This window comes from Rhizopus delemar, genomic scaffold (assembly GCF_000149305.1).
Source record: "Rhizopus delemar RA 99-880 supercont3.16 genomic scaffold, whole genome shotgun sequence".
In the NCBI taxonomy this organism is placed as follows: domain Eukaryota; kingdom Fungi; phylum Mucoromycota; class Mucoromycetes; order Mucorales; family Rhizopodaceae; genus Rhizopus; species Rhizopus delemar.
The window spans coordinates 468,343-482,187 of NW_027137842.1; the positions used below are offsets into that span (position 1 = coordinate 468,343).

The window sequence follows — 13,845 nt, forward strand, 5'->3', positions numbered from 1 at the left end:
GTTGATAAAACGAATTTTAATTATTTAAGATAAGTCAAGTTAAGAGAAGTGAAGTCAAGAGAAGTGTAGTAAAATAGAAATAAAAACATGTCTATTTTATAGACAAAGGAAAATAAGATTTGATTTTTGATGTTACTGGTTAGATACTTGTAAGTTGAGTGTAAGTTTATTGGATAGTTTTGATTTATTTCGTTGTTGTTTGGAGTATTTCGTAAGAGAAATCTTGTGTGAGCTGTTATAAGCTTTTATACGGTATCTTGATATAGATAGTGACCACCAGATCTTGTTAAGTTGATCAGACTTGTTTGTAATAAGGTAATTTGATAAGAGTTCTGAAAGTGTTTACAATGAAGATAATTGGCTTCAAGGGACTTGTCTTGCTTGTGTTTTAAGAGTATTATACCAAAAGATTCAGAGATAAAGATATTTGGTTTATTGATAGAATATATTAATATTTTAAAAAAAGGCAAGTTGAGGTAAGTCAAGTTAAGTGAAGTTTTTCAAAAAGAGAATAAAAAGCTAGGCTTTTTATAAGCAAAAAAATTAAAGGTCCATTTTTTCAAAAGGAAAAATTTTGGGGGAGGGTTAAAAATTTTGAAGGGGGTTAAAATTTTTTTAAAGGGTTAAAAATTTCCAAAAGGTAAAAATTTTTCCAATGGGTTAAAATTTGTAAAGGGGTTTTCAAAACGTCCAAAATTTAAACCTGAAAATTTTGGGGGTTCCCTTTTTTTAATTAAAGGCCCCTTGGTTTGGGGGGGGATTTTTTTTAAAAGGAAAGGTTTGTTGGGAATTTTTAAAAAATTTGTTGCCCGGAACCAAGTTTTTTTTTTTTTTTTTTTTTTTTTTTTTTTTTTTTTTTTTTTTTTTTTTTTTTTTTTTTTTTGATTAATTTTCCTTAGACCGAACGTCTTCGATCTAATGATTCAAGCCATTTTGTTGACTTAAGTCGCTAAAACGACTTGCGTCGGAAAGATTTTGTACAACCTGATTGCCTTCTTCGTCACATTGTAACTTGTTAGTACTTGGGAGTTGGCTTGTGTTAAAGTGATGTAGATTTGTTTAAATTGAGGTTTGAAGTCTTGAATGACTTGAGTTTAGGTAACTTGATTGAACGTTTAACAGTTCTTTTGATGGAGTAAATTGTCTTTGAGTAGTGAGCACCAGATCTTTTTAGGTCAATAAGGTTAAGAGTAAGATTGTTTGATAAAAGATTAAAATAAAAGGGATCTTTCTTGATTTGTGATAACTCGGGTATCAGATCAGAAAGAATAAGTAAAAATAAAAAGAAAAGAAAAGGTTATTGTGACCCAATAAGAAAAGATTGCTTTTTAAGCGTAAGAAGATTTGATTTCTTGAATTTTTAGAATATATTGGATTTATTGGATTTATTGGATAATGTTATTTTGTATAAAATATTCATCTTATTTATATAAAAATTGGCGTGGCTTATTGTTTGTGTTGTTTGACATCTATGTCGAACGACATCAATGTCGCTGGACATTGTGAAATCTTTATATTTCAGGGTTTAGATAGGATTGAGGTAAGTTGTTAATATAATATATTGAGATTTGAATAAGGTATTGGATATAATTTGTATCCAAAGAAGTAAAATAGAATAGATGTATGTTTGAGTATTAGTGACCATTAGATCTTATTAAGTTGATCAGACTTGAATTGAATAAAAAGAGTAAAGGTAAAGTAAAGATAAAATAAAAGGGATTTACAATGAAATATAAGTTTCAAGGGATTATTGGTTCTTCCTATTTGTATAAATAAAATAAAGAGATAATTGGATTTAAAGGATATTTATTATGATAAAGTAAGGTAATGTAAAAATAATAGGTAAGATAATAGGATAAGATAATAATAATAATCGAAATATTTATTAAAAGATACTGATATTTATATGTTTTTGATTTTCATACTTTTATGCTGTTTTTGGTTTTTCTTTTGTTTTCTTCTTTTTTTTTGTTGTCTTTGAATTCCTTTGCTATTGTAATTTTAACGTTTTTCTCGTTATGGCCTTAAGAATTTAGAAGCAAATTTGACTTTTCTTTAGAGGGTAAAAGAATTTGAGATCAAAGACTTGTGTTTAAATGAATAAATTTGGTTTGCTTGTAGTAAGTGACCACCAGATCTTGTATTGTAGATCAAACAGTAAAAAGTAATAAAGAGTTTTCTTGATAAGAGAATATAAAAGTGATACGATGAAGATAATTTGACTTCAAAGGACTTGACTTGCTTGAGTTATAAAATAAAAATAAAGAGTTTTGATAAAGAGGAACTCGATGTTTATTTGAATAAAAGATATTTTTAAAAGTGAAGTTCAGTACAGTTCAGTGAATTTATAAGAGGGGATATTTATATGATTATTATTTTGTGTTTTTCTATTTTTGAATTTTTTTTGGTTTATCTTCAGGGACTGAGGTCCCTCCTACGACTGAGTCCATCCTAGGACTGACTCCTTCCTAGGACTGAGTCGCTTCTTCAGCAAAAATTAAACCAACTGCGTCACAACGCTGTGAGATTGGAGTTTGTAAGGTTTTTAGAGTGTTAAATAGGTTTGTATTGAATAAGTCTTGATATAAGATCAAAGGTTTATGTAGGATTTGATTCCAAAAAGAGTAATGATTTGAGTGTGAGTTTCTTGCGTTAAGTGACCACCAGATCTTTTGAAGTAGATCAAACTATTTTGAGTAAAGTGAAATAAGAAGATAAAATAAAAGTAAAATAAAAAGGATTTACAATGAAGTGTATATACTTCAAGGGACTTCTTGTTCTTGATGTTAAGTAAAATAAAAGAAAAATAGAAGAGATTTACTTTGAATGATATTTATTAAAATAATCAAAAAGTAAAGTAAATAAAGCAAAGTAAAGTAAGTATAAGTAAGTATAAGTAAGTGAAGTTAGAAAAAGAATAAGAAATATTGGGCTATTTATATATTTTTTTGGTTTTTCTGATTATGTATTGTTTTTGGTGATGTTTTGATAAAAGTTTTTGTATGAATTCATAGAGTTGTATGCGTTTGCATTGCTGTATGAATTCAGGCAAGATTCGTGACACCAAGAATTGAATTTTCTACATTCGTTGTGCTACAACACTAATATAATCGTTTGCCTCATCATACTACATCTACATTCAGAAAAAAAATATGCCGCTATTTGCGTCTTCAAATCGTCACCAACAGGATTTGAACCTGTGCGGGCAGAGCCCATATGATTTCTAGTCATACTCCTTAACCACTCGGACATAGTGACTTGTTATTTTTTGCTGAAACAATAAAATAATATTTACATAAGCTATTGTCCGGTCCGGAAATCACGTGACAGTTTGCCGGGTGTTTGTGAAGTGACGTCATCCTTGGTGTTCTGTCCCCTTATTATTTTACTATGGAACCATTTGAAAAAACTCGAAAGACGTTGCATCCTCATAACCGAAACATATAAATAGTTATATTACTTTGTGTTGTAGAGCAGCAACTGATTGTAGTTAATATTGATATATATACAAGTCTTAATACAAGATCATAGTTAAGTTTATTTAAATAAGATTGTTATGCTCCAAAGAAAATCATTGTATAGCAATCAAGCACTATGAGCGATTGATAGTATGAGTATATGGAAATGTAGAATTATTAAAATATATATGTATCTACCAAAATAGACTGATGAATGAAGAGCAAGTGCTTATATTAAATTATGTAAAGATCCGCATAGTACATGTATTAATGTCTACACTGTGAAAAGTATATAAACCCTGGACATATATTATTAAATAAAGACATATATAATTCTGGATCCAATTGAAATATCCATTTTTATTTTTATGAACAAAGCAAAGATCATACAATCAATTTCAATTAAACATATTCTTTTAGAATATATTTTGTATCATTGAGAGTTCTTTGATAAGAAGTATCAGCTAAAATAACAAAGTTCAACCCAATGTCAGGAAGATTGCTCATCTTTCACATAATTGAAACAAGGCGTAGAATAATGCTACTCAAATTAATGAGGAAATCTCAGAATAAAAAAAAAAAAAAAAAAAAAAAAAGATAATCTATGACATACAAATGAAAAGTTTTCATAATCAAAATCATAGATGACACTGGTCAAAGTATCTGAGGATTAGAAGAAAGTTTACAATAAAAGATATCAAGCTACTTAATAAATACTTGACTTGGATTAGAATACTTTTTACTTTAGCTGAAATCAACATCAGTCTTAAAAAAAGTACATAGACTATTTATTTTTATTTATACCTTTTACTTGATTATTATTACCATTATATAACACTCTGAGCATATGTTATTAAATAAGATTATGTATATTGTTTTTATTTTATTGAATTTATATTTATTATCGTTTCTTGTAAACAAAACAGGGTCATTCAAGCTTCAAAAACCTGTGGGATTAAAGTAAGAATTGGAATTTCAATGTCTCAAAGTTACAAACCTAAATGTTGAATTATACTAGACACATCTCGATTACTGTAGTCTCAAAATCGATAAATATTTCAATAGTCAAGAACACTGACTTTGATAGTTTTTTTTTGTTAATGTCATGTGAGATCATTTAAATAGCCTTGAATAACATTATGTATCATGCATATCATAGAGCGTTGCATGTAATAAACAGTATAGCCAAATTTACCGTATTATTCATGATTTTAAGACAATGAGTCATATCTGTTAAGACGTTGTTTGAACTGATTAGGCATTGTATGCTACTCTTGTACAATAGAGAATTTCAAAAGAACCATCAATTATTTTACTTTATTGAGAAAAACAAGACACTTATTCCACAAGTCCTTTATACATCAGAAAGATAACGACATTCGTGTTCTTTTTGGTAGCTTGCTTGAGAGTGTTTTGTTTTTGTTAAGCATGAGTGATTGAATAGATGTGATATGTCAAGTAAAGAATAGAAAAAAGATACAGTGTTGCAATTGCGTATGGTTTTCAAAGATTGTAACTGTACAGTACAAGACGCACCTTTTTTTTTCAATGATATAATCATTAAAAATAGCTCAATCAGAATATTTTAATGTGGTAATAATAATTTCCCACTGGCATTTCAAGTAGTATTTTACGATCATATGACATCTTTATTTTGCATTACAAGTCTTTATTTAGGAATAAGAAGAGCTTTTTTATTATTTTTTTTTTCTATAATCAATTATCATTTTCTTATTTTACAAAAGGTGTTTATAATTTATATTTTTTTTTTTTTTTTTTTTTTTTTCATTCTTTCTATTGAATGATTAAAAGATGCTACTAGTTTTTGTGCTAATACAAAATAAATCAATGCGAATTACTTTTTATCAAGTTTAAAGAGACTAATTAATTTTAGAAATAGCAACGTTGATCATTAAATAAAGAACGCTGTGTACGACTATGGATGATGAAACAAAACGTAAAATGGTACATGATTAGCCTTTGTTTCTGTCATACAAAAACGGCTTTGATTCTAGTGAGACAGTACAAACAATAATGACGGAATAAGTAATACTTTTAAAAAAAAAACCCTTTTTGAATTCTAATGAATATTCATTCACATGAAAGAAAGAAAGAGAAATAATGTGAGAGAGAGGGATAGGCAGTTTATCCTTTTTCGTGTTGAATACATGAATTAGGAATAGAGAATATTTGATGAGTTGTAAAATATTTTAAACCTTTATTAAAAAAGGAACAATCAAAAGTTTGTAACCAAGGATAATTATATCATAATGAAAAAAAGTTCTGGAACACCAATCATATTAAATAAATAAAATATATATAAAAAAAAAAGTACAAGATACCAGAAAAGTCGCTTCCGATTCCGATAACTTTTTTTTTTTTTGCTTATCATTTTTATTCTTTTTTATATATATTTCCTAGGGGATAGTAAACCATATTTGATATAGTGGCTTTAGTGATCTTTAGGGTTATCAGGGACCCTTTGTTGAATTGAAAATGTTGTAAAAAATACTGGTGTTAAGCTAATGATAAAATACTACAATTTTCACATGTCAATCATCAATATATCTCCGTCTGAATACAAGCTTTATTTTGGGAATATATAAACAAAATGCTTTAAAGCAACTTTCTTTTTTTCTCTTTTCATTTCAAGATGACCAAGAAACATAATTCAAACATAAAGAAAACACCCAATAAAGAAAATCAAGTGACTGAGCCTATTCCTACAGAAAATCCACTTGAAGTGCTTGATAGAGAAGTTCATGCACCAGGTAAATAAATAGATGAAAAAGATAGAATCGTTATTTATTCATCTCAATGGATATAGACAGCTACATCATAAGATCAGATGAAGCCAATAAACCAGTTGAAAACAACTTTTCATTCTTTTCAAGAGTTTGGTCTATTCCTCTTATTCATGACACCACAACCAAAGCTCAAGAAATTGCTAATCGATACACGATCAGTCGTTTTGCTATGCAAAAAGCAGAGGCTGCAGCCAATCTTGCTCTTCATATTGCCTCTCCTTATGCTGAACAATACAAGGCTCAATTGATGAAAGCGGATGAGTTTGGTTGCAGGTCGTTGGATCTCGTTGAATCCAAGATTCCTCCTAGCACATTGTTGTCAAGTCCTCAAAAGGCTTATAAAGATGTCAAGGGAAGAATCATGAATTATACAAATGAAAATGTCGAACAGCTGGTTGACAAATATTTACCCAAAGAAAAAAATGACGAACGTCTTCGTTCATCCTCAAAAGATCATAAACAATCCTTAGCCAATGAGATCAAAGACAGATTGACTTACCGCGTTAAAACGGACTTTTCTCGTCTGGTGGAAAATCATCAAATCCTTCAAGGAGCTTATCAATCCATTCAAAAGGCTGGTGCTCGTTTGGAAGATATCCTAAACTCTCTTAAATCTGGACATACGCATGCAAAAGCAAATTAACTTTTTCAAAAAAAAAAAGAAAAAAAAAAACGAAAAAAAAAAATGTAATAAAATTATCTTTCATGTTTTTCATCTCACTTTTACATTTTATAAATCAAATTCTTTAAAGCACAGCTTCATCTTTCAATTGAACAGGCTCATTTCTTTAAATTGGCATCTGATTTAAAAAATAATAAAGTTTGAACAATAAAATCATACGAGAAATAGAATTTGCTTTGAATTTGATTCATCCTGACAAATTCATTCATAAATGGGTTCATATCAACAAGAAAAAAAGGTGCTTTAAACTCTTCACATTCCCTTCTCTCTTTGTAAACGAAAAAAAAAAAAAAAAAGACATGTATTCGGTCTTTATTTTTTCCACACAAATTATGAGTCACTTTGACAGTGACTGCAACCAAGTCTTTATTGGATTACTTTATGTGGCTATTTTTTTTTTTTATTTATTTTTTCTTTATTGACATTTCACATTCTTGATCGCCAGCATGAGTTCTTTTGGTCGACTTTACCGTGTTACTACTTATGGAGAATCCCACTGTAAAGGTGTGGGTGCCATTATTGATGGCGTTCCTCCTGGTATGGAATTAACAGAAGCCGATATTCAACCTCAATTGACCCGTCGAAGACCTGGTCAAAGCAAACTGACTACGCCCGTAAGAGCTAAACTAGTTTGGATCCTTGAGAACAGAAGGGAAAGCTAACAGGGATTTTAGAGAGATGAAAAAGACAAGGTGACAATCATGTCAGGTACAGAATACGGTGTCACACTGGGTACACCTATCGGTATCATGGTGCCCAACTTGGATCAACGACCCCACGATTACAGTGAGACCGACATCTATCCTCGTCCTTCGCACGCAGATTATACCTATCTTCAAAAGTACGGTGTGAAGGCCTCGTCAGGAGGCGGACGGGCCTCAGCTCGTGAAACGATCGGTCGTGTCGCTGCGGGTGCTATTGCCGAGAAATACCTCCGTCTGGCTTACGGTGTCGAAATCGTGGCCTTTGCTTCCAGCGTGGGCAAGGCAGCGATGCCCTTCATCAACGAATTGGATCCTACACCAGAGCAATTGGAGTTCATGAACACACTGACTCGTGAGGATGTGGACGCAGACATCTCTCGTTGTCCTGATCCAGCTACGGCTGAGGCCATGAAGCAGTTGATTGCTCAGAAATCAGAAGAAAAGGATTCTATCGGTGGTTCGGTGACCTGTGTGATTCGCAAGTGTCCTATTGGTTTAGGTGAACCTTGTTTTGATAAGCTCGAGGCCCTTTTGGCGCATGCGATGCTTTCTATTCCTGCCACCAAGGGATTCGAATTTGGATCTGGTTTCAAGGGCACAAAGATGTCTGGTGGTCAGCACAATGATCCCTTCTATTTGAAGGAAGATGGCACATTCGGCACAACCTCCAATCACTCTGGTGGTGTTCAAGGCGGTATCTCTAACGGCGAAAACATCTACTTTCGTGTTGCCTTCAAGCCTGCAGCTACTATCTCTCAAGATCAAACGACAGCAAGCTATGATGGTATCACTGGTGTTTTGGCTGCTAGAGGTCGTCATGATCCCTGTGTAGTCTCCAGAGCTGTCCCTATTGTTGAATCCATGGCCGCCCTTGTGATTATGGATGCTGCCTTACAACAGGAAGCTCGTCAAGCTGCTGCTGCTAAATTACCCAGTATCGATATTCATCATGCCTTGTTAGGAAAACCTCCCAAGAAAGATTAGAAGTGTTTATATTATCTTGTTTCTTTTTGTATAATACAGTCTGTTTTATTTTTGTCTCTTGAATCAAAAAAAAAAGGATACTCATTTTTATGGCTGAAGTTTACATATGGGGTTCGCTAAAGGATATAATAATCATATCTTAATCACATTCGTAATCGCTTGTTTCCTATTCAGCTCACCAGACAAAGCAGTAAGGCTGGTTTGTTGAACTAATTTTAATCTATTCATGGTTCATTTCCTTAAAAGATCATCTCCATTTTCCAGCTTTTCTAATAATATTGGTTATCGCGGTAAACTTTACTCATGTCGGTATAGTTTTATCAAGATATATCTCTCCTCGTACTTGTCTGTTTTCATAAACATCACATTAAAAAAAAAAACATTTGTTGTCATCCTCTCCATAAAGATTGAGTTGCTTATGAAAGCAGCCGTAGCTATAAATAACGCAAACACAGCCAGCGAAATCCACCAGAAACAGATTAGCTCATCTTTTGTCCAAAGTGCGCCATTTGGAACCATCAGTGCTCTACAGAAAAGATTTCCTCTCTGGGTTCATCTTACACATCTTGCCTTTCATACCATCGACTCACTCCAACATTACCCTATCCATTCCATTCGAGTTCAACCACAAGAGGTCCTCAAAAAGTCCATTTTGATCTATCTAAAGATCAATCCGCTTTATCTGAAAAGCCCCTTGCTGCTTGCTCTGACATGCTTCTTTTCACTAGACACTTGGTTTCAACCTTCAGCCTTGGATAACTGGAAAAATGACGACGGATGCAGGCAACTGAGTTTCAAGATGGATGCCTCTTTTTTGGCTGGTCAGTGAGCAAAGGCCTTGAACTGGTTGAGAAAAAGAAGGATGAGGATGAAATGGATTTCAGTAGATAAAAAGCGAGGATTGTATTTGTTTTTATAAACAAGACAGATGCAGTATTATCATGGATGAGCTCATGGTCCTAACAGTCGATGGTCTATTTGGTGGGGAGAAAGTGGTCAACGGGTGTGCTTTTGAAAGTAAAAGTTACGTAATGATCCCATCTCATGTGTTCGTCTCGATATCCTTCATGTCTATGCTGAGTTTACTTTTTTTAAATTAAATATTAAAAATCTTTGCCATGCTGAGCGTCAGGAACATACACCGAGGAACGTGGCATAAGGGGAACCAAGTCCTTTTAGATGGATGCAAATGATTTTGACTGCAGAAAAGAAATGAGAGTAAAAAGCTTTGTTGCTCGTTCATAAAGCAATACCGAGTTATTCTGTAATAAGTTAATCAATAGCACATCCCCACAGGGAAAATTTATTGTTACCTAAAATCTACCAGAAAAAAAAAAAGGTGGGGGGAGGGGAAGAGTCGGAAGGTTTGAGTTGCCAACGGATACTTCCGTAACCACTGTCCTCATCCTGGTGTGCATGGGGTTGATGAGGGGTCGAATGGGACCCATAGTCAATACAAATCCTGTGTGTAGGCGTCTATACTGACGACAGTCGTTCATGGACCCGATCTTTTCCCATCCATTTTCTATCGGATTCCGATGGGAATGGCGATACAAACCTCTCTAAAGATCCCATCTTTCACCACACTTCAGTACACAGACGCTCTATAAGTGATGTCGCTGACCCTAAAGAAATCTGTCTCTCCTCCCTCCCTATTTACGTTTCTGATGTGATCTTCTTTGTCCCAATCACTCATTCTCCTCTTTCCATACTCCCCTTCGATGGCCGTCAAGCCAGCGCACAGGACCTTGTGGGTTAAAGTCGGACCGGCCTCCATTTGTGGAGCTGTTTGCGCACTTTCTCTGGCTTCAATAGGACATTTATCTATCCAAATCACTTGATTTCACATCTTCACTGTTCAATCGCAAGCTAACAACTATCTTTGTCTTTACCCAATGTCATCTTTATTTGGATTTTTGACCAAAAAGAAAAAGAGAGAGCGCGCATGGAGAAGAATCCAGGCTGTCGTTGAGAGTAGTAATAGGATGGGCGTTGCTGTAGAACAAAGAGAATGCTGCTTTAATCGAATCTGTTCATTATCCTTCATAGTACGGTCTTTATGTCTCTACTGCTATCGCTCGCGACAGTGGTTCCTCAAGAAACTATGCAGGACGTCCGATGAAGCGATCCTTTGCCCTATCATTGCTGTCCATTCGATCCTTAAAGGCTCTCATAGCTCCAGATACCTTGGGTTGTGCCTGGTGCACAAACAGGCCGACTGAGTGTTGAGTTTCTCGACGAGAGCATGGACAGAGCATCAGGAATGGATAGCTCAGAATGAAAATTGAGTGTAAGAACACTGCAAGTTAGGGACCCATTCCAAATAGGGTAAAAAGAAGGCACTACAGATGTAGCTCTAAAGCGACTTTTTTCAATCAAGCTGAAGGATACTTTATCATTCGTCCTACAATAAGGGAATGGGAAATCTGGAAGATCAAACAGGGCTATGTTGATAGTGTATCTGTCTTTTGTGATGCTTTAGGTGACAACCCAACATTTACAATTGAGCCAGTTACTTTACATGCGACCTCTTCCATCCTACCGAACCCATGCCACAGATGCTTCTTACAGTACGTTACGATTGCACTATTCCTGTCAGTATTGAAAAAGAAAATTTAAAGACAAGACTCAATAAAGGTACTGGAGTCTGAAGGCTACATTTTATAAGACATGCTAGATAAATAACGCAAAAAAAAAAGCTTAGGGATTAAGAGACAGAGCAAATTAGACATGCAAAGCCCTCTGAGCACATCCTCATGAATCATGCACTTGTTAAAAAGCCTCACAGTGGACTCTAAACCCAACGCCTTCGTGACTGTCTATTTTGATTTCAAATCATTCTCTGACCTTCTTTTTTTTTTTTTTTTTTTTTTTTTTTAGCTTTGTACCAGCCAGTCATCAAAGAATGTCAGAGCCTATTTTTGTAGATCTCAGTGAAAGCAAACCTACTGAAATTGAAAGTTTATGTATGAAATGTCAAGAAAATGTAAGCCAGTGGACATGCATAAGCCAAATTATGTTGACATGTTTTCCTTAGGGCGTCACTCGTATCTTGCTTTCAAAGATTCCTCACTTCAAGTAAATAAGAACGATAGAAAGTGATGTTTGTTTTGATACTAAATGATATTAGGGAAATCATCATTATGGCATTCGAGTGCCCTCACTGTGGTTTCCGTAATAACGAACTTCAAAGTGCGGGTGTGGTGAACGAAAGAGGCCATACGATCACCCTCTCTATCCAAAACAAAGAGGTAAATAAAAAAAAAAAAACGAGAAAGGGGGGATGAACTGACACCTCAAAGGACTTGAACCGTCAATTGGTGAAATCCGACTATTGTGCTGTCAAGTTTCTTGAGCTCGATATGGAAATTCCTGCCAACAATGACCGTGGTCTGTTGACGACCGTGGAAGGGTTGGTAAGCAACGCGATCGATGATCTGGCAGCGGGCCAACCGGTCCGTAAAGCGATGGATGAGGCCGTCTACAATCGTATCGAAGAGATTTTGGCCACGATGAACGAGTACAGGGAAGGTAGACCGTTCACGATCGTCTTGGATGATCCTTCGGGTAACTCGTATGCCGAAAACCGTTGTCTTCCCAACCAAGACCCTCAAATCAAATTGAGATGGTACACACGTACGCCTGAACAGCAGGCCTTCCTTGGTCTTCAGAATGACCAAACGCCTGCAGAAGAGGCGGCTGAACGTGTGATCAAGGCCACTGCGTCTGAAATGGTCAATGACAAGGGCTTGCCCGAAGTCATGTCCTTCCCTGCCAACTGTCCAAGCTGTAACGGACCTTGTGCGACGAATATGCACATGATGGAAATTCCTCACTTTAAGGAGGTGGTCATCATGGCAACCAACTGTGAACACTGTGGCTATAAGAGCAATGAAGTCAAGGCGGGTGGATCGATTTCGGATAAGGGTCGAAGGATCACACTGAGGTTGACAGAGGCTGAAGATTTGTCAAGAGATATTCTGAAGTCAGAGACCTGTGGTTTGAGCATCCCAGAAATCGATCTTGAACTGACCCAGGGTACCTTGGGCGGTCGATTCACAACAGTCGAAGGCTTGCTCAGACAAGTTCACGACGAACTGCAGGGTCGTGCTCCCTTCATCCAAGGTGACTCTGGTACAGATGAAAGCAAGCAAAAATGGGCCAACTTTTTGGATAGCGTCAACAAGGTGGCCGATGGCAAAATGTTTCCTGTGACACTCATCATCAACGATCCCTTGGCTAACTCATACCTTCAAAACCTTTATGCTCCTGATGACGATCCAGAAATGACGATTGAAGATTATGAACGTGATTGGGAAACGAATGAGGAATTGGGTTTGAACGACATGAAAGTAGACAATTATTAGTTTATTTCAAATGCTATTGTACATGAAAATAAAAAATAAAAAAATAGAACAACCAATCCTTTTCTTTTTTTATGGGGTTGATCAGTCAACAACCTTGGGTTTTTGTTGTGAACAAAGAGAAATAAAAGGGAGAGTGTGGATGGTAGGTGTTGAGAGATCAAAGGACATGAGCAGGCTTGTTTCATGACTGTGTTTGCATCAGAACCCCATCCTGTAGATTATTTATGCAACACAAAACTTACATCCCTTTTAATGGGAAGCTCTACTGAGGATTGAATCATGTCCTTGACTGTGCTCAAACCTGAATGATTGCATAGTAAATGAACAGCCCCGTGTGTTTTCATCATGACAAACATAAGCAAGGACCCACTCCCTGAGGCTTTCATTTGATAGACTCTGTATCGACACGAACAAAAGTCAACCTCCGTGCCTGATCAAAGCACCCTTTTTTGTCTAGCAAAGAAGGCGGGATGTTTGTGAACATTTAAGGTTTGTAGAACGATGCATGTCCAGTTGGTGTAACCATCGTAACACGGACGATTCAGGAGAGAAATAGCACGTGTCAAGACCAAGACTGAAGAGAGAGACAGAGAGAGAGAGAAATACGCGTCATCATGAACAGCCTGGATGATGTCTTTCTTTTCTGTAGGTGTTTGAATCTACCGGAGAAACTATGGATAGGACGTATTTACTGATGCTATCAAGGGCATTGGATCAGGTACTTGTCAAAAGTGTCTTTCTATGAAACCAACCTTTGATTTTTTTTTTTACCGCAAAATACCATGAATCAACCTCTTCTTGAACAGGCATGTTCTTTCAGGATTCAACGGGTCATCCTTGAGT

The 13,845-nt window shown here is 35.3% G+C and overlaps 4 protein-coding genes and 1 non-coding gene across 5 annotated transcripts; 4 read left to right on the forward strand and 1 right to left on the reverse strand.

Moving 5' to 3' along the window:
• Positions 1–3,176: 3,176 nt before the first annotated feature.
• On the reverse strand, positions 3,177–3,258 carry RO3G_19196. Its single transcript has one exon. It is a non-coding gene; the product is annotated as a tRNA-Ser (tRNA).
• Positions 3,259–6,111: 2,853 nt separating this feature from the next.
• On the forward strand, positions 6,112–6,908 carry RO3G_15461 (uncharacterized protein; the record flags this gene model as incomplete). Its single annotated transcript, XM_067670045.1, has 2 exons — positions 6,112–6,229; positions 6,286–6,908. The coding sequence occupies 2 exons, from the start codon at positions 6,112–6,114 to the stop codon at positions 6,906–6,908; spliced, it is 741 nt and encodes a 246-aa protein (XP_067526146.1).
• A 485-nt stretch (positions 6,909–7,393) lies between these two features.
• Positions 7,394–8,635, forward strand: RO3G_15462 (chorismate synthase; the record flags this gene model as incomplete). Its single annotated transcript, XM_067670046.1, has 2 exons — positions 7,394–7,561; positions 7,622–8,635. The coding sequence occupies 2 exons, from the start codon at positions 7,394–7,396 to the stop codon at positions 8,633–8,635; spliced, it is 1,182 nt and encodes a 393-aa protein (XP_067526147.1).
• A 1,895-nt stretch (positions 8,636–10,530) lies between these two features.
• Positions 10,531–10,864, forward strand: RO3G_15463 (uncharacterized protein; the record flags this gene model as incomplete). The annotated part of the gene is made up of 2 exons (XM_067670047.1): positions 10,531–10,632; positions 10,685–10,864. 2 exons carry the CDS (start codon positions 10,531–10,533, stop codon positions 10,862–10,864), a joined length of 282 nt encoding a protein of 93 aa, XP_067526148.1.
• Positions 10,865–11,540: 676 nt separating this feature from the next.
• On the forward strand, positions 11,541–13,002 carry RO3G_15464 (uncharacterized protein; the record flags this gene model as incomplete). Its single annotated transcript, XM_067670048.1, has 4 exons — positions 11,541–11,621; positions 11,673–11,713; positions 11,766–11,886; positions 11,938–13,002. The coding sequence occupies 4 exons, from the start codon at positions 11,541–11,543 to the stop codon at positions 13,000–13,002; spliced, it is 1,308 nt and encodes a 435-aa protein (XP_067526149.1).
• Between the last annotated feature and the right edge of the window lie 843 nt (positions 13,003–13,845).